Source organism: Corythoichthys intestinalis, chromosome 12 (assembly GCF_030265065.1).
Source record: "Corythoichthys intestinalis isolate RoL2023-P3 chromosome 12, ASM3026506v1, whole genome shotgun sequence".
Classification (NCBI taxonomy): Eukaryota; Metazoa; Chordata; class Actinopteri; order Syngnathiformes; family Syngnathidae; genus Corythoichthys; species Corythoichthys intestinalis.
The window spans coordinates 23,318,881-23,337,941 of NC_080406.1; the positions used below are offsets into that span (position 1 = coordinate 23,318,881).

A 19,061-nucleotide genomic window follows, 5' to 3' on the forward strand; every position below is an offset into this window, starting at 1 on the left:
AAAAAAATACAATTAATCGATAGTTATGAGGTAGATATCCATGACTTTTTTTACACACACCATTTTTTTCATTGTGACGTAATTTGTTTAAAAGTTTAAAATATGCGCATGAATAAAAAAAGAAAAGAAAAAAAAGTAAATATTAGACATCAATTACTGATTCTAAGTTAAAAATGACAGAAATTTTAATTAATTTATATTACTTACCTTCTTTTTATGGCTGGGTTGAAACAAAAGCGGTTGCGCAACGTCTGTAAACGGGGGTTTTCCAGGGTAAAAGGGACAAATTAAAAATAGTTTGGGGGCTTAATCCGCCATGAATCTGCTATGGCAGCATATAGACATATCATTCTATCAAACACAACAGTTCTTTTGGCTTAAAATATAGCAGTTTATTTTAAGGAGGAGTGCAAGAGCAGAAACTGCTTTTTCAGTCTTGTCTGTGTTTTCCGCCATTATATATATATATATATATATGTGTGTGTGTGTGTGTGTGTGTGTGTGTGTGTGTGTGTGTGTGTGTGTGTGTGTGTGTGTGTGTGCGTGCGTGTGTGTGTGTGTGTATATATGTATTAGACAATGTAAAAATAAGTCAATACAGGAGATGGGGTTTGTAGTATTAAATGTTTAAAACACAATAACGGTGGCTAGTCAGAAACTCAATTTTGGAAGAAAATTCTGTATTCAGTAATATTCCAATAGTCTTCAGCATTGCATTTTGTAAGGTAGTCAGACACTCAGCACATTTGATAAAGTTATTACACAAAATGCTATACTAATGTAAGCGCTGTCTAAAATTGCTTAAAAAAAAACATAGAATACCATCCTTTTGTGTCAGAGCGTCTTGTTGTTTGTCTCGTTTTTATTTTGAAGATTTTAATTTCTCAATTTATTGCTTCCTTTCTCTTGTTAAGTCGCCATCTTTGATTTCTTCTTCGTTATTTTATTGACGATGGACAAACAACGGTGCACAGCGACACCCACTGACTAATGTCGAAATGTCGACAGAACAAATATTTCTTTTGTGATGAAAAAATATTATTCCCCGTATCCAAGTATTTTTATCGTGTGTATTAGTCATTTTAAGCAAGTAACCAAGTACAATATATCTTTATCAAGCATCGCCCCCCTCACAGAGAAAAAAAAAAAAAACCTAAACTGTCCTTTGTAATCTTAATAAAAACATTTTTAACTATCAGGCAGACTCGTTTTAGTCTGCGCAAGGGTACCTGATGGTTACAAACTGCTCTGAGGTAGTTTTGATTGCCACTAATATAAGTGTTATGGAAAATGGATTGATGAATTTCATTTTCCATTAAGCATATTGCTGTACTCGATATAACACGATTATGAATATCTTTTTCACTGTAGTACGAGTATTGGCGTCGAGTGTTTCTTCGATCATATCTAAATTTATTCATTCATCTTCTATTCTGCTTATCCTCTCGAGAGTCGCGGGGGTGCTGGAGCATATCCATCTAACTATGAGCATATCATATCGGGGGGGGAAATAAAACAAAATCTGAAACAAATGAATGAATGATCTGAAACGCTAACGCAGCGTAATTTGAACCTCTACTCCAAAAGAGAAAGTTACTCTAAAATACCGTTTAGAAATACAATCAGAAATACCACCATATTGTTTTCCATCGTTTTTTCCCCAGCAGGCAACACTTTGGTTGTAATACATATATCAGTCAATAGATGTCATGGTTTACCAAGATTCAATGACATTAGAAAATAATGACAAAAAATATATACTATTTCTTTTACATCACAAGTGTACTAAAAGCCTGAATAAATAATACGATGAAAATGCAGAAATTTTCGTTGCATCATGCACAAATAATAATATCGAGTTATAGATAGTAGGCACGCGTAATAAAACACCCATTGGTTCATTCATTGTGTAGGTTAGTCGAGGGACAAAAACAAGCGACCACGTCCTGGTTTGTTGTGTGACATCTGAACGCACCAATCACTAGCGAGGAGCCTGCTTGGTCCACTTCCCCACACTGGAGGAGCTTGTCAGACACGGACGGCCGTCGATTCAGCACCAACCAGTCAGTCAGGCAGTCAGTCAGACGGCCAGCCAATCTTCGACATCGTTAGCTGCAGTAGCCACCGAGTGTGATCTCGTTCTTATCGTCAACCTTCATCGGATCACTGGTGTCTATCAGTCAGTCGGCGTGGAGAGATGGCCGGTATCTTGGCGTGGTTCTGGAACGAGCGCTTCTGGCTCCCCCACAACGTAACGTGGGCTGACTTGAAGAACACAGACGAAGCGACGTTCCCGCAAGCCGAGGACCTCTATCTGGCGTGCCCTTTGGCCTTCTGCATCTTCATGGTGCGGCTGCTCTTCGAAAGGTGAGCCTTTTTCTTAACTGCTGATGATAGTGCTGCCTCTTCCACTTTAAACAATGGCACCCTTGGCTTGTGGTAAGCCCCCCCCCCCAGCCCCCTCACCGGCTTGCTTCATCCTTGCTGCAGGCCCGCAGCGTACGCGCCGCATTGGAGCTCCAACTACTTGTCTCATCATCAACTTGCTGTGTAGTCTGGTTTAAAATATCACCTTCAAAGCAAAATGTTGACCACAGGCTCCAGTTTGATTGTGTGCACACTGCAACGTCTCGTGTTGCACAGCTATAGCAATGATGTCCATGCAAATGGAAGGCCTCAAGAGCATTGTTGTTATTTACCTTTGCAAAAGTACTCTAATTATACAAAAGATGAGAAGACAGTCTGCTTTTCAGTGTTGCAAGTGCTCTCTTGTGGTGTGCGTTATAAACCCATTTAGCAATTAGTCCATGCATCATCTGAATTTGATTCTAGCCGATTGCTAGATAGATAAATTTTCTGCTTACCTGGTGCATTTTTTTTTATTTACCTTGCATTTATTTGGCTTCTAAATCAAATCACTTGTCTACTTGCTTGCTAGTACTTTTTGGTCCTCGTTTAACCCTTTATAGGGCAAGTGAACTGTGAGACGAGTGGGCTACCCACTCAATACCGTGCCAAATGCCCAAGCTCTTTATTTATTTATTTATTTATTTTATTCATTTAAAAAAATTTTTTTTTTACAAAAAAAATAGGGTTTTTTTGTAAAAATCACAGTTAACCAAATGGTTATTTTTTCCTAAAAATGATGCAGGTGATTATTTTTCAAAGTGTCGCTATGTAATAACTTGATGTTAATATGGTTAATATACAGTGACCCCTCGTTTTTTGCAGTTAATGGGGACCAGAACCCGCCACGATAAGTGAAAAACCGCAAACTAGCGCCCCCCACCAATAAAGAAATAATCATAGTTTTGTGTGTTCAATGTATTTATTCAGATTTAGCATTGGAAAGGGATACATATAAGACATGCTTTTTCAGTTTTTTCCCCAAAGTATAATAATAATTAAAAAAAAAAAAAAACTTTATGTACAGTGCCCTCCATAATTATTGGCACCCCTGAAAAAGATGTGTTTTTTAGATTCTAATATATATTTTTTTCTTAATTCAAATAATATGGGACCTTAATGGAAAAAAAATAGAAAAATCCAACCTTCAATACAAGTGCATTCATTCAGTGGGGAAAAAATCCCACATAAAGAAAACAATTTTGACATCAAATAATGTGTGTCACAATTATTAGCACCCCTGGTGTTCATACTTTGTACAACCACCTTTTACCAACAAAACAAGGTCTGGGGACTGAGATGGCCATGGGACGAGCTTGATTTTGAGTCTGGTGAACCATTTCTGTGTAGATTTGGCCATATGTTTAGGGTCATTGTCTTGCTGAAAGACCCAGTGATGACCCATCTTCAGCTTTCGGGCAGAGGGCAACAGATTTTGATTTAAAATGTCCTGGTATTTCAAAGCATTCATGATGCCATGCACCCTAACAAGGTTCCCAAGGCCTTTGGAAGCGAAACAGCCCCACAGCATCACTGACCCACCCCCATACTTCACAGTGGGTATGAGGTGCTTTTCAGCATGCATATCTTTCGTAGCACGCCAGACCCACTTAGAGTGTTTGTTGCCAAAAAGCTCCAAAAGAAGTGTAGCAGCACTTTCGACATATTTACGTTAAATAAATGCTAACTGCCCAGTTCTTTGCTCTTTTAACAAAGAATCAAGACTTTTTTTACATCCATATCGATAAAGAATTCAGGGATTTGAGCATTTATTCACAAAAAATTCAACATAAAAACTCCTTGTTGTGATAAGGCGGCGCCGCAGTGGCTTAAAGTGTAGCAGCACATTCAACATATTTACGTAAAATAAATGCTAACTGCCCGGTTTCTTTGCTTTTAACCAAGAACCGAGACTTTTTTACGTCCATATCTATAAAGAATTCAGGGATTTAAGCATTTATTCACAAGAATTTTCAACGGAAAAACTGGGTCAGCTTTGTCGGAGATAGGCCCCCTATTAATCAGCCCCGCACCCCATGTCCCGTCAATATCATTATGATGTCTATGATATACTGGTCCTTCTAAAAAAAAATAGCATGTTGTGATAAAGTTAATTATTTTCTCTAATGTACTGATAAACATTAGACTTTCATATATTTTAGATTCATTACACACAACTGAAGTAGTTCAAGCCTTTTATTGTTTAAATATTGATGATTTGGGCAAAAAAAGTCAAGAAAACCCAGAAATCCCTATCTCAAAAAATTAGCATATCATGAAAAGGTACTCTAAAGAAGCTACTAACCTAATCATCTGAATCAACAAATTAACTCAAAACCCCTGCGAAAGATTCCTGAGGCTTTCAAAAACTCCCAGCCTGGTTCATTAATCAAAACCGCAATCATGGGCAAGACTGCCGTCCTGACTGCTGTCCAGAAGGCCATCATTGACACCCTCAAGCAAGAGACTAAGACACAGAAAGAAAGTTCTGAGCGAATAGGCTGTTCCCAGAGTGCTGTATCAAGGCAGCTCGGTGGGAAGGAAAAAGTGTGGCAGAAAACACTGAGTCTGGAGTAGAAACATCCAGAGCCACCGTGCACAGACGTGAGCTGGAAATGGGCTACAGGTGCCGTATTCCCCAGGTCAAGCCACTTTTGAACCTGAAACAGCCACAGAAGCGCCTGACCTGGGCTACAGAGAAGCAGCACTGGACTGTTGCTCAGTGGTCCAAAGTACTTTTTTCCAGATAAAAGTAAAATTTGCATGTCATTCGGAAATCAAGGTGCCAGAGTTTGGAGGAAGACTGGGGAAAAGGAAATACCAAAATGCCTGATGTCCAGTGTCAAGTACCTACAGTCAGTGATGGTCTGGGGTGCATTGTCAGCTGCTGGTGTTGGTCTACTTTGTTTTATCAAGGGCAGGGTCAATGCAGCGAGCTATCAGGAGATTTTGGAGCACTTCATGCTTCGCTCTGCTGAAAAGCTTTACGGAGATGAAGATTCCATTTTTCAGCACGACCTGGCACCTGCTCACAGTGCCAAAACCACTGGTAAATGTGTTTACTGACCATGGCATTACTGTGCTCAATTGGCCTGCCAACTCTCCTGACCTGAACCCCATAGAGAATATGTGGGATATTGTGAAGAGGAAGTTGAGAGACACCAAACCCAACACTGTGGATGAGCTTAAGGCCGCTATAGAAGCATCCTGGGCCTCTATAACGCCTTAGCATTGCCACAGGCCGATTGCCTCCATCCCACGCCGTATTAAAGCAGTCATTTCTGCAAAAGGATTCCCGACCAAGTATTGAGTGCATAGCTGATACAATTAATTGAAGGTCGACCTTTTTTGTATTAAAAAACACTTTTTTGTATTGGTCGGATGAAATATGCAAATTTTTTTAGATAGGGATTTTTGGTTTTTCTTGACTTTTTTGCCAAAATCATCAATATTAAAACAATAAAAGGCCTGAACTACTTCAGTTGTGTGTAATGAATCTAAAATATATGAAAGTCTAATGTTTATCAGTACACTGCAGAAAATAACAAACTTTATCACAATATGCTAATTTTTTGAGAAGGACTAGTATATATATTAATAAATGGTTTTCAAGCACTTCAAATATAATAATGATAAGTTTCAAACATGTTACTGTCCCACAGAATTAAGAAAAAGTAGAAGAATGCTTGTCATTATTAAATGCTTCATCGAATGAGTCCACTTAAATCTGCTCACGCTGCCCACTTACACACAACGAGTTGCCACAGCAACTGTTTAACAAGTCAAACGATGATTAACACATGCGTCACTTAGGAGCTTCAGCTTCCAGGCTTCTGTGGCAAGATCAAATATCAAACGTCTGTCAATCATCGTCAGGTTTAATAAGCAACTATTGTGCACTGCCCTACCAACAAAGAGTAGCAGGAGGGAGAATAAGATCAGCTCAGGATGGCTCATCTGTATTTATTTTTTAATTTTTTTTAATTAAAAAAAAAAATCTGCGATGGATTGAGGGCGCGAAGTTTGAAGCTTGAAGTAGCGAGGGATCACTGTAGTTGACAAATAGGTGACAAAAATGCCTGATGTCAGTGCTCTGAATTGCGCATTGGTGTGAATGCTTATCAATGTTTGTCTGATGATTGCGTGGCGATCACCCACGGTGTACACTGCCTCTTGGCCAGTCAGCTGGCATTCGATTCAACCTACCCATGACCTTACTGAATATGAATATCAAATTGTATGACCTCAGGGGTGTCTGTAGTTTCTCTGTACTTAGCGACTGAGCTGGTCTCTTCCGATTTGTGATGAAATTTTGAAAATCTCAGTTAATATAAAAATTGGCAAATGACTGAATCATATAAGACTGTTTATCGTGACTAACCCTATCCTTTCTTCTTCCGTTTCAGGTTCGTTGCAAGGCCATGTGCAGTGGGGCTGAAAATACAAGCCAACGGGCCACAAAAAGCTCAGCCAAATGCTATCTTGGAGAAGGTTTTCACTGCTATTACCAAGGTAATGCTCGTCCAATGGCATATTTGTCAATACTAGGCTAAAACTGATCTGTGCTCCATCTAAAGCGCCTAACATTTCTTGTGTAACTAGCACCCAGATGAAAAAAGGCTGGAAGGATTGTCCAAGCAGCTCGATTGGGATGTCCGAACTATTCAGCGCTGGTTCCGACAAAGGCGCAACCAAGAGAAACCTAGCACTCTAGCACGTTTCTGCGAAAGCATGTAAGGCAATATTTCAAATGAATGTAGCATCATGCCATTTAAAAGTATAACGATGAAGTATAAAATTGTCATTGAAAAACGACTAAAAGGTTTTTGTATTTACTGACAATGTGTTGAAAGTCTATTAGAAATCCCTTAATCGTTAACATAATCATTTTTTTCAGCACAGTACAGCAGTCAACAATCATTTTTGTGCCTCCAATGGTTTAATTTAAAGACAAACAACACACTATTTTAACAATGAAAATTGGTTTAATTACTGAAAGCACTGTGCATGTTTCTTTTCAACAAACTAGGATTTGGCATTTTTGGCAATGCTTTTCTCAGAAATTTCCGTTTTTAGATTAGGGGTGCAAAAGGCCTTGGTTAACTTGTCATTCTATTGTTTTCAAGGGCTTAACTTGTTCAGACTAACGGGTGAGCTGGAGCCTTGATCTTGTTTTCATTTTAGTTTTTTGGGGGGTTTCATGTTGTTTTTAGTGAATTGCTGTCTTTGAAGACTTTCTATGATACCTTTCACTGTTTTCTATGACTAATAATATTGTAGTATATGCAGGGACGTCACACACAATAATTCATATTACGGGTAAATAGTATATTTACTGAATAGGCATGTGTCGGTATGAGAATCTGACGGTATGATAACCTTAAGCCAAAATTTCACAGATTCACGGTATTATGGTATTGCAATTACAGCTCTAAAATGTGTTACTTTGAGATATGTGGGTTAAAAAAATCCAAAACATATTAGCAAATTGGAACATAAGTATAATGTTAAGTTAAAATAACATTTTAAAAAATATATATATATATTTTAAATAAAATAAAAATAAATGCAGTCCTTTAGGTGAGCCGAAACCTACAGCTATAGCTCAACATTTTTACTATCAGAACAAAAATAACTGAATTATTTTCCATAAAAAGCATGTGTGTATGACTCGTATCATGTTAACTAATGATGCACGATAATGCATTTTTCAACCAATACCGATAACCAATAATTTGCTCCACTTTCCAGCCGACAACCGATAATGTGGAGCCGATAATTTTATTAAAAGATATATATATACAATTTTAAATTATACACAGGAGCAAATGTTACTATGCAAAAATAGTATTTATTGCTACTTTTACCACATTAAATGTACACATTACATTTCATTTCATTACATTTCAACATCTAAACAATGTATATTAGTTAATTAATATTAATAATACTTACAAAGTAAAGGCTTCATTGCACAAAACTGCCTTTAGGAGGGCTTGAGGCGCTGGCACCGAATTGGACAAATTTGTGTCGATTGCGCACATTTGGAGGCTTAATCAAGTACTGTATATAATTATCGGATTGCATTATCGGTTGAATTTTGTAAAGTCTGGATTATCGGTGTAATGTCATAATTGCCATTATCGGCCGATAATTATTGGTAACCGATATTATCATGCATCTTTAATATTTATATTTAGGGCTGCAGCTATCGAATATTTTAGTAATCGAGTAATCGACTGAAAATTCTCTCGATTAATCGAGTAATCGGATAAAACTTTTTTTTTTTTTTTTTTTAGGTAAAGAGCAATTATACATATAGATGAGAAAACAAGACATTTTATGTAATATTGAACCATTTTCAGTCAATCAATGTCTTTATTTTCGATGTACATTGTTGAAAACAGCCAACAATTTCTTCTCAAATGTGACTAAAAAAAAGACAGATTCACTGCTTTCACTCCAAAAACTTTTAGATCTTATTAAAAAAATTATATATATATATATATATATATATATATATATATATATATATATATATATATATACAGTGCCTTGCAAAAGTATTCGGCCCCCTTGAATCTTGCAACCTTTCGCCACATTTCAGGCTTCAAACATAAAGATGTGAAATTTAATTTTTTTGTCAAGAATCAACAACAAGTGGGACACAATCGTGAAGTGGAACAACATTTATTGGATAATTTAACCTTTTTTAACAAATAAAAAACTGAAAAGTGGGGCGTGCAATATTATTCGGCCCCTTTACTTTCAGTGCAGCAAACTCACTCCAGAAGTTCAGTGAGGATCTCTGAATGATCCAATGTTGTCCTAAATGACCGATGATGATAAATAGAATCCACCTGTGTGTAATCAAGTCTCCGTATAAATGCACCTGCTCTGTGATAGTCTCAGGGTTCTGTTTAAAGTGCAGAGAGCATTATGAAAACCAAGGAACACACCAGGCAGGTCCAAGATACTGTTGTGGAGAAGTTTAAAGCCGGATTTGGATACAAAAAGATTTCCCAAGCTTTAAACATCTCAACGAGCACTGTGCAAGCCATCATATTGAAATGGAAGGAGCATCAGACCACTGCAAATCTACCAAGACCCGGCCGTCCTTCCAAACTTTCTTCTCAAACAAGGAGAAAACTGATCAGAGATGCAGCCAAGAGGCCCATGATCACTCTGGATGAACTGCAGAGATCTACAGCTGAGGTGGGAGAGTCTGTCCATAGGACAACAATCAGTCGTACACTGCACAAATCTGGCCTTTATGGAAGAGTGGCAAGAAGAAAGCCATTTCTCAAAGATATCCATAAAAAGTCTCGTTTAAAGTTTGCCACAAGCCACCTGGGAGACACACCAAACATGTGGAAGAAGGTGCTCTGGTCAGATGAAACCAAAATTGAACTTTTTGGCCACAATGCAAAACGATATGTTTGGCGTAAAAGCAACACAGCTCATCACCCTGAACACACCATCCCCACTGTCAAACATGGTGGTGGCAGCATCATGGTTCGGGCCTGCTTTTCTTCAGCAGGGACAGGGAAGATGGTTAAAATTGACAGGAAGATGGATGCAGCCAAATACAGGAACATTCTGGAAGAAAACCTGTTGGTATCTGCACAAGACCTGAGACTGGGACGGAGATTTATCTTCCAACAGGACAATGATCCAAAACATAAAGCGAAATCTACAATGGAATGGTTAAAAAATAAACGTATCCAGGTGTTAGAATGGCCGAGTCAAAGTCCAGACCTGAATCCAATCGAGAATCTGTGGAAAGAGCTGAAGACTGCTGTTCACAAACACTATCCATCCAACCTCACTGAGCTCGACCTGTTTTGCAAGGAAGAATGGGCAAGAATGTCAGTCTCTTGATGTGCAAAACTGATAGAAACATACCCCAAGCGACTTGCAGCTGTAATTGGAGCAAAAGGTGGTGCTACAAAGTATTAACGCAAGGGGGCCGAATAATATTGCACGCCCCACTTTTCAGTTTTTTATTTGTTAAAAAAGTTTAAATTAACCAATAAATTTGGTTCCACTTCACGATTGTGTCCCACTTGTTGTTGATTCTTGACAAAAAATTAAAATTTTATATCTTTATGTTTGAAGCCTGAAATGTGGCGAAAGGTTGCAAGGTTCAAGGGGGCCGAATACTTTTGCAAGGCACTGTATATATATTTCTTACCTAAAAATGTCATTACGCTTGAAAACACACATGACCTAAAAGTTAGGTGTTTTTCCTACGTGTTTCAATTGAATTTTCACTTGTGTCAAGCTATAAGTTCTAGTTAAGTTTTAAGTTAGTCTAAACTGTAAGTCCTGATAGGATTTTGAGTTTTTGCAGTTTTCAAAATAAATGTTGTGCTGTATTGGAGCACATTAGGCCCGTGTGCTACTTGGTGTTTTATCCAGCAATGACTACTGAGCTAAAATTGAAAGTTAGCATTATTATGTTTTTATTTTACACCCTAATCACTCTACAGCGCTGATTTCACAGATTAAATAAAGCCTGTATGTAAGAGTTAGCCACGCATCGACAGTGGTCATCATGAATAGAAACCTAGCCCTCTGCAGGGATAACGTTACGTGAGCGAGTGAAAGTAACGTTAATCTTATTTTTGAGCCCCGAGAACTGTACTGCTTTAAGATGGCGGCTGTTTTATTTACGCCGCCGAGTTGGTCATTTCGCATCTAGTCCTACGTACATGTGATACCTATGGCACGCATCAGACGCTACCTGCTAGGCTGCTACCACCGTAGCAACATGCGGGCGTAGTTTTTAGCAACGTCGGCGCAGTTTGTAATGGCTGTCGGCTGCAGAAAGGTATTTTTTTATTGCGTCTTCCTCTACGCACGTGACGTCAGCGCGTTGTCCCACATTAAAAGTAGTCCGGGCAAAACGTGCTGCTTAGAGCTGGCAAAATTAAACGATTCCTCGAGGTGAATAAAATTACTCGGATCAGTTTTTAAACTCGATTTGCTCGAGTATTCGTTTCAGCTCTATTTATATTACACACGCACTCCCTTTCCTAACACAGACAATTGACAGAGAGGTAAAAAAAAACAAACGCATGTTTTACCACCGCTAGACACACTAAACACGCTGGAGTAAACTCACATATCTGTTGGGAAATGTTAACGACAGTGTTTACTAACCTTTAATTTTGTATAAATTCGAAATCATATTGGAGGTATTGCCCCCTCGGCAGCCACCCTCCGCAAACATGTTTTACATGTCGGTTGGCCCCCCTCTTCTAAACCGCGGCCTTCTGCAATTTTTTTTTTACCTTGAAACCGGTAATCGGTACATGTCTATTGCTGAAAGTTTTTTATTTTATGATTGTACTCTTAAAAAAACATAATGTCAAGTAGTTATTTAGGGTCACTTATGGTTGGCTTGACACGTTTGCAAAGTACTCTAAGCTGCATAATGCCTTAAATCTTGACACTTTTCTGAACCAACAAAGCCATTCCGGCTGTAACAGAAGCGGCTAATCTGCAGCGTGGCTCATTGCCATCAGGGAGATGAGATACTGTGTACTTTACCGGTGTGATATTAAAGGCCAACAAATGAGTCTGTTGGGAGGAGTCATGTCTGACACCAGTGAACCAATCATGACACTCTGAGATGCATCTCTGGCTCTGCCCAAGGCTTCTATTCGCACCACAGCTCCATTTCTTGCTCTACATTGCTGGACGCTACAGGATTTGTGATCTTTTGAACATAACTGATTCAAAAACATGTTCTGCACAAAGCATAACTGGTTATAAATACAATATACTGTACTTCCTCAGTCGGCATTTGTTAGCTTCCCTCCCGCAAAGATTTTGCCCTAATTAGGCCTACGTGCAGAGCTGTTCCAGACTGATAGCGTTCTTTTTGTGTCAGTAATCGAGATTTTTTTTTTTTTTCGATCTGCGCATATGTAGCAGTCTTACTTGTTAGACGATGATGAAGTTGAGCTTTGTCTGTTTTGCTATATTTCAGATGTTAGTTTAGCAGAATACTGGCCGTGATTCATCAATAAATTGGGGGGAAAGGTTAATGGATTATTAAAATAGCGTTGTTGTTGTTTTTCTGCCCTAATTTAAATTGCCTTTTTATATCCAGATTTAATAGGAAGTTGTCGGGATTTAGTTCTAGGAGAATGTCCATCCTTTTATCGTGGTAAAACACAGGAGCAATAGAATGCTTTTATATCTCTTCTATATTGTCATGATTCTCTCATTCAATCTTCGTCTCAACAGAATGCAGACCCCACCAAGGCAAATTATCAACTTTTATAGTCAGCCACATTCATACATTGTATGATGTGCTCATCTTTTGTGGTTTCCATCCTGAACCTTTCTGTCCATGTTTAAGCGTCCTTGAGCCAGATACTGAACCCTTAGTTGCTCTTGACGCTGCGTCATTTATAGGTGAAGGAGGAGAGAGTTTGAGAACCTTGAAGGAAGAAAAACCATGTTACAAGTGAAAGCCCATTTACCCATCAAGATACAAAGCCCTTTTTATATGATCTTTACATTCTACTAACCTTGAATGTGAGTCGCTAGTTTTCTATTTAATGTTAGCTATAATTATATAACATCTATTATTCTATAGTAGGAATTAGGGGTGGGACAAAATATCGAAACAGTGATATATCGTGATACTTTGTATTTCAAAAGGTTATCGATATGCTCCTGCCAAGAATCGAGATATCGTTTTAAAAAGGTGTAAATGTTTTGGAAAAAAAACAAACAAACAAAAAAAAAGGAACCAACAAGTTGCTACCAAAATGTTCCACCATAATAGTATCTCAGATAACTCTAAGGCTGCCATTGACGGTGCTCGACGCTCAGTCCATTTAGACTGGGAACGTTCGTTCATTCGAAATAGGGCTGCAGCTATCGATTATTTTAGTAGTCGATTAATCGCTGAGTTATTTAGTTTGAATAATCATAAGGAAGATAAAAAATTAAAATACCTGAGCTGAGCCTCACACGGTATATGACAAAAAAAAGATCTATGTACAACAAAAGAACAATTGGCTAACTTACATAGCAAAAGTCCGCTAGCTTAAATGCTATAAAAAGCTAATGCTTTTTTACAATGCTCTTAACAAAGGGCTCAGACACATATTCCCACAAAAAACGGCTAAATATACCTTTAAACTAAATTAGGAATGCATTCAAAAAAAAATCATTAGCTCAAACAAACGCTTATGTTGGTCTTAACAGGGAGCAGATGGATTCAGCCATGTGAAATGAGGTAGACTAGAGGGCTGTGTATCAAAAAACCATTACAACGCCACTTTAATTAAACGAATACTCGAAGCAGCAAAATTTTATCTGAATCTTTTTTCTAATCGAATACTCGAGTTAATCGATTAACCGTTGCAGAACTAATTCGAAACCAGAGCATTCGCAGTCATTCTGTCCGATTTTCGAGGCATTTACAGGTCACTTGCTGTTCATTTACAGATCATTTCCTGTTGAGTTTGAGTCACTGCCTATTCATTTGGGTGATTCCCAGGTCACTTCGTGTTCTGTAACTCAAACTAAACAGGAAGTGACCCATAAAATACCCCAAAATCAACAGGAAGTAACTGAAAATCAACAGGCAAATGACCTTAAATGGCCCAAAATTAGCTCAATGCCTGGCAATCGCTGCCACTGACGGCCATAGACGTTCAATCCGTTTGAAGTGGGAGGGATGACAGCGAATGAACAAATGTTAATTTAAGTTAATGCCACCCTCCCACTTCAAATGGATTGGACGTCTACTAGTGATATACTCATTCCAATTCACAGCAGAAGCTTGTTTTTCTGTTTATTAGTTGTTTGTAGAATATCCGCGAATGATTTTCTGACCAATGTATCGATAATCATTGTATCGCCATATCATCAGATCATCGTTATCGTGAGCTATGTATCGAGTATCGTATTGTGATGTAACAAGAGGTTCCCAATCCTAGGAGGGATGTCCCGATTGCATATTTTTGCACCCCAGTCTTCTGAACCCTGTTCCGCTTTTTCCAGGAGTGTTGTGGATTATAAAACGTATATATTTTTGTTTCTTTTGGCAATGCCATTGTAATTCTGGACTATGTTGTTACTTTTCAGCCCTAAAATATATCTGGCGGAAAACACTCAGGTGACTTGAAGTTCCGCTCTGAGACTCCCAGTTTGGCCAAATTTCAAAATTGTCCTATATGCATGTGTGGTACATCATTGGAAAGCTTAAAATCTAAATTTTCTGGGGGAACAAAAATTTTGAACAGGAGAGCATTTATTTTTTTTAAAAATTCAACCCCTAAACCCTAACTTGAGGTCAGCATGAGAGCGCATAAATAAAGACACCATGATTTTAACGAGATTTTATCGCGTACTTACCTTGTTTTGAGCCATGTCTCACCGAGTGTCAAAACACAGATGTGAATGGCCACAGCCGGACTTTTGGGAGATTTTATGGGTGAAACACGGTAATATAACAAGGGTCGCAATGCAGAAATCGCATACATCAAGGAGTAGTCAAGGTTTTCTTTTTCAAATATTTACCCTTTTAAACGTTTTTTTCCCCCAATTTTTCTGTGTTTAGATCGATCTAAAATATCTAGGGAAATGCGACAGTAACAAAAAAATACAATTAAGCGAGTTATGAGGTAGCTATCCATGACCTATTCACAGACACTATTTTTTTCATTGTGACATAATTTGTTTAAAAGTTAAGAATATGCAAGTAAATTATTTTATGAAGTTTTTTTTTTCTTTTTTTTTTTTTCAACTAAATATGAGACATCAATTAATGATTCTAAGCTAAAAGTGATAGACATTTCGAAGACTAAATATAATTACCGTATTGGCCCGAATATAAGACGGCCCTGATTATAAGATGAACCCCTCTTTTTCAAGTTTGAAAAAAGACTTTTTGAACACCAAGAAAACAATTACAGCACATTCGAAACAAATTATTATAACAATATATTTCAGAGAAAAAGCATGTTATTTTGCCTCATTCAAATCTTAATATCTGAACATTTAAATATGTAAACTAAAGTGCAATCACATTCGTAAATGAATGGCTTCTGGTTTTGAATTGTAAATAAACCAATCTATTGTGATAAAACAACAAAATTGCAATAACTGCATTAACCATCAAAGTGAGGTCTAACTGTAACTGCAGTCTTAAAACAAATCTGAATAAGGAAAAACATTGCAATAAAATTGAGAGTAGCTGAGATCTGTCATGACAGAACATCGCTTCAATGATATCTGGCGCAATCTAGCGTCGTGAATGGGTATAATGTCTAGACCGCGAATATAAGACGACCCCCTCTTTTTCAGTCCTATTTCAATGCAAAAAACACCGTCTTATATTCGGGCCAATACGGTACCTTCTTTTTATGGCTGGGTTGAAACAAAGCGGGTGCGCAGTGTCTGTAAACTGGGGTCTCCAGGGTAAAACGGACAAATTAAAAATAGTTTGGGGGCTTAATGCGCCATGAAACTGCTCTGGCAGCATATAGACATATTTATTCTATCAAACACAACAGTTCTTTTGGCTTAAAATACAGCAGTTTGTTTTAAAGAGGGGTGCAAGATCAGAAACTGCTTTTTCAGCCTTGTCTGCATTTTCTGCCATATATACAAACACACACACACATACATAGATTTTTTTATTTTATTAAAGACCCGATCATTTTCACCCTATTTCGATCCTCTAAAAAATGAAAAAATGGCCCGATTTCCGATCTCGGGATTGGATCGGGGATATCCCTATTTTATAGCAATGTCGTATGTCTCTTCTGTTATTGTTCGATACAGAAAGATTGCACAGATTGTTTGTTTACAAACAAAACGGCTGCATATTTCCGGCATCACCATTAAAACAACAGGCTAACCACATGCCTTTGTTTTGGTAGCTTTATATTATATATATAAGTTTCAAACGGCAAGTAACCAAACTAAATTAGAGAAGCAAAAGAAAAAAACAGATTTAACTCCATGAAAATAAACAACAAAAATGGATATTTAGTTTCAATAGCCAAGCATTGGATTCATTCAACATGATTCATTAATTCTTTTTATTCAACTCTCAGCATGTCTTTCATGTATTATCTACAATCTGATATAATAGATTTCCTCGTTTGACAATGATCCTCATAAATGAGCATCATTATCCTTAATAAGGCAGATCCTTTGATTCATCTGACGCTTATTTGATTGTGTAAACGGACTTCATTTTGTAGCAGGAGGGCTTGTATCCCGTGGTCTAACCTCACCCACTCGCTATGGTAAAAAATTAGTCAACGACAGCACGATCTGATATCTGACATCAGAACAAAACAAAGTCTATTCGTGGCAAAGTCAGTGAGTCACTGTGATTGCGCACATCTAACAGCTATTCAGCAGCACTTGAAAAAAAAGGGGGCTTGATGGTGGACTTGACGAAGCAGTTGCCATGCAACGGTCTTGACTTTGTGCCAGGTAGACAAACCCAGTTAATTTTCTTTACAATGTCCTTTAACCCAGCTCAAAGTGTGTGCCTCACCACCACGTGCCACTGTTGATCAACTCTGGGAAAACAGTACTTTAACGAGCTCAGTGGTTGTAGGATAAACCTCCAATCTATTTTGACTGTGAGGGGCTGACATTATCATTCACTTCCAGAACCGTCAGTTAGAATAGACTGGAGGTCTGTCACGGTCAAAGGCAGCCAATAAGTTAAGTGATATTTTAGCCTAAGAATGAAATGTATCTGCATTACTCGTGTAAAAAAAAAAAAAAACATTTTTAACTCTTATTTATTCTTATTCTAAATGAGTTTTTTGTGTGTTTGTCTGAAATTCTTTTAGGTGGAGGTTTACATTTTATCTCTACATTTTTACCTATGGTGTGCGTTTCCTTAAAAAGGTAAGAAAACCCATGTTTTCCCTCCAGGGTTTTTGAGTTTTTCCTTGCCAGATTAGGGGGATTAGAACAAGGGTTTATGTTTTTTGTAAACTTTGCAACTGTCAATCCATTTGAGCCTGCTTTGTAATTAATGGCTACAAAAAAAAAACATTTGATTTGACTTAAGAAAGACAGTTGAAATCAAGCTTCTGTTGTCGTACACATCTATCAGTAAAATACTCCACCATTAATTGAGATATATTTTAACTTGGCTTTTATACTGGCCATAACCTTTACTCCCGATTCAGTTCAAGCAGAAGGACAAAAAAAGGTAGAAAGAAAAATAATTATCAGTATGAACTTATTTTTTAGTTGTACTCTGTGACCACACAAATACTATAAATTAAATTTCAACCGATGTATTTTGCCAATAGAATTTATGTTAGCTGTTTGGCTTTGGGTGCTCATCTTTCTTATAAAGGTTTGCCGGCTAATATGTTTGGCAGATAGATGATTGTCATGAACGCTATGCATTATGGCAGGGGTGTCCAAACTTTTTGCAAAGGGGGCCAGATTTGGCGTGGTAAAAATGTGGGGGGCCGACGTCCTTTACGTAGAACTATTTAAGCAAAATTTAGCTAGCCATTCAGTGTGTCACATTTGCTTTATTATTTTTTTAATGAATAATTTCAACAATCTCGCAACTAGCCTTTGCTGCCTTCTCTTTCGTCTCTCGGGCTCTTGCGAAATACAACTGCTGTGAAATTAAACTCGCTTCAAGTTGCTTCAATTTCTCGCTGTGTATCTTCCCCGTAATCTTGTCGTACATGTCAGCGTGTCTTGTTTGGTAATATTGCCTCACATTGAAATCTTTAAAAACAGCGACTGTCTCTTTGCAAATGAGGCAAGACACAGTTGTTGCGTATTTTAGTGAAGAAATAGTCCAATTTCCACCTATCCTTGAAGCGTCGGCCGTCACAGTCAACTTTTTTTGTCAATCGTCGCCATTTTAGGAAATTGGAAGTAGAGGGTCACACAGAGTAATGTTGCTTAGCCCTTAAATACCTGCAACATGAAGCAATTATCAGAGAATCCCAAAATTTGAAAAATAAGGTCCTAATGAAACCTTTTTTTCAAATTTGTGAAAAGAAAAGTCAAAATGAGTATGTGTAATAAGCGTTCTAATATCTATAACCCATGCTAAATCATGTTTTTTTCTCATGGAACCTGCAGATGCATGTGTTGACTTGTATCCATCATTTTTTTTTTTTTTCCAAAAAGAAATGTCAAAATTCTAAATTAGTCTCAAAATCATGAAATTTTAGGTGTATCAAATGTGATACATTTGGCAATAAAGGGTTAAAGTGCTGCTGCCTTTTAGTGGGTAAATGAGGAGCAGCATTTCGTGTGTAAGCTGCTTCATATGCTGGTTGCAGTTTATTAAGTCTGTGTGCGGGCCAGATGTTATTGATTTTATGACAGAGGCTGGGGGCCGGATGAAATTTGACCATGGGCCGCATTTGGCCCCCGGGCCGGACTTTGGACATATCTGCATTATGGTAATGGAAGACATTTACCAAAGCTACCTTAAAATAGCAGAATGCTACGATGACTATTTTTTTTTTCATCAACATTGTGAGCTGCCTAATATTTTATTTACAGTAAAATACCTAATTGATTAATGACTAAAAACATGTAATATTACACATTTTTACAAGTAGGCGTATATAAAAACATAAATTTAACTACCGTAATTTCCCGAATATAACGCG

The 19,061-nt window shown here is 37.7% G+C and overlaps 1 protein-coding gene across 1 annotated transcript in view; it reads left to right on the forward strand.

The window, feature by feature from the left end:
• Positions 1-1,946: 1,946 nt before the first annotated feature.
• The window catches only part of cers6 (ceramide synthase 6), a 35,407-nt gene continuing 18,292 nt past the window's right edge, over positions 1,947-19,061 (forward strand). Inside the window, exons 1-4 of the mRNA XM_057853256.1 lie at positions 1,947-2,367; positions 6,813-6,918; positions 7,009-7,139; positions 17,253-17,310. Coding sequence (XP_057709239.1) covers positions 2,198-2,367; positions 6,813-6,918; positions 7,009-7,139; positions 17,253-17,310 — 465 coding nt within the window. The 5' untranslated portion in view covers positions 1,947-2,197. The remainder of the gene's footprint in view (positions 2,368-6,812; positions 6,919-7,008; positions 7,140-17,252; positions 17,311-19,061) is intronic.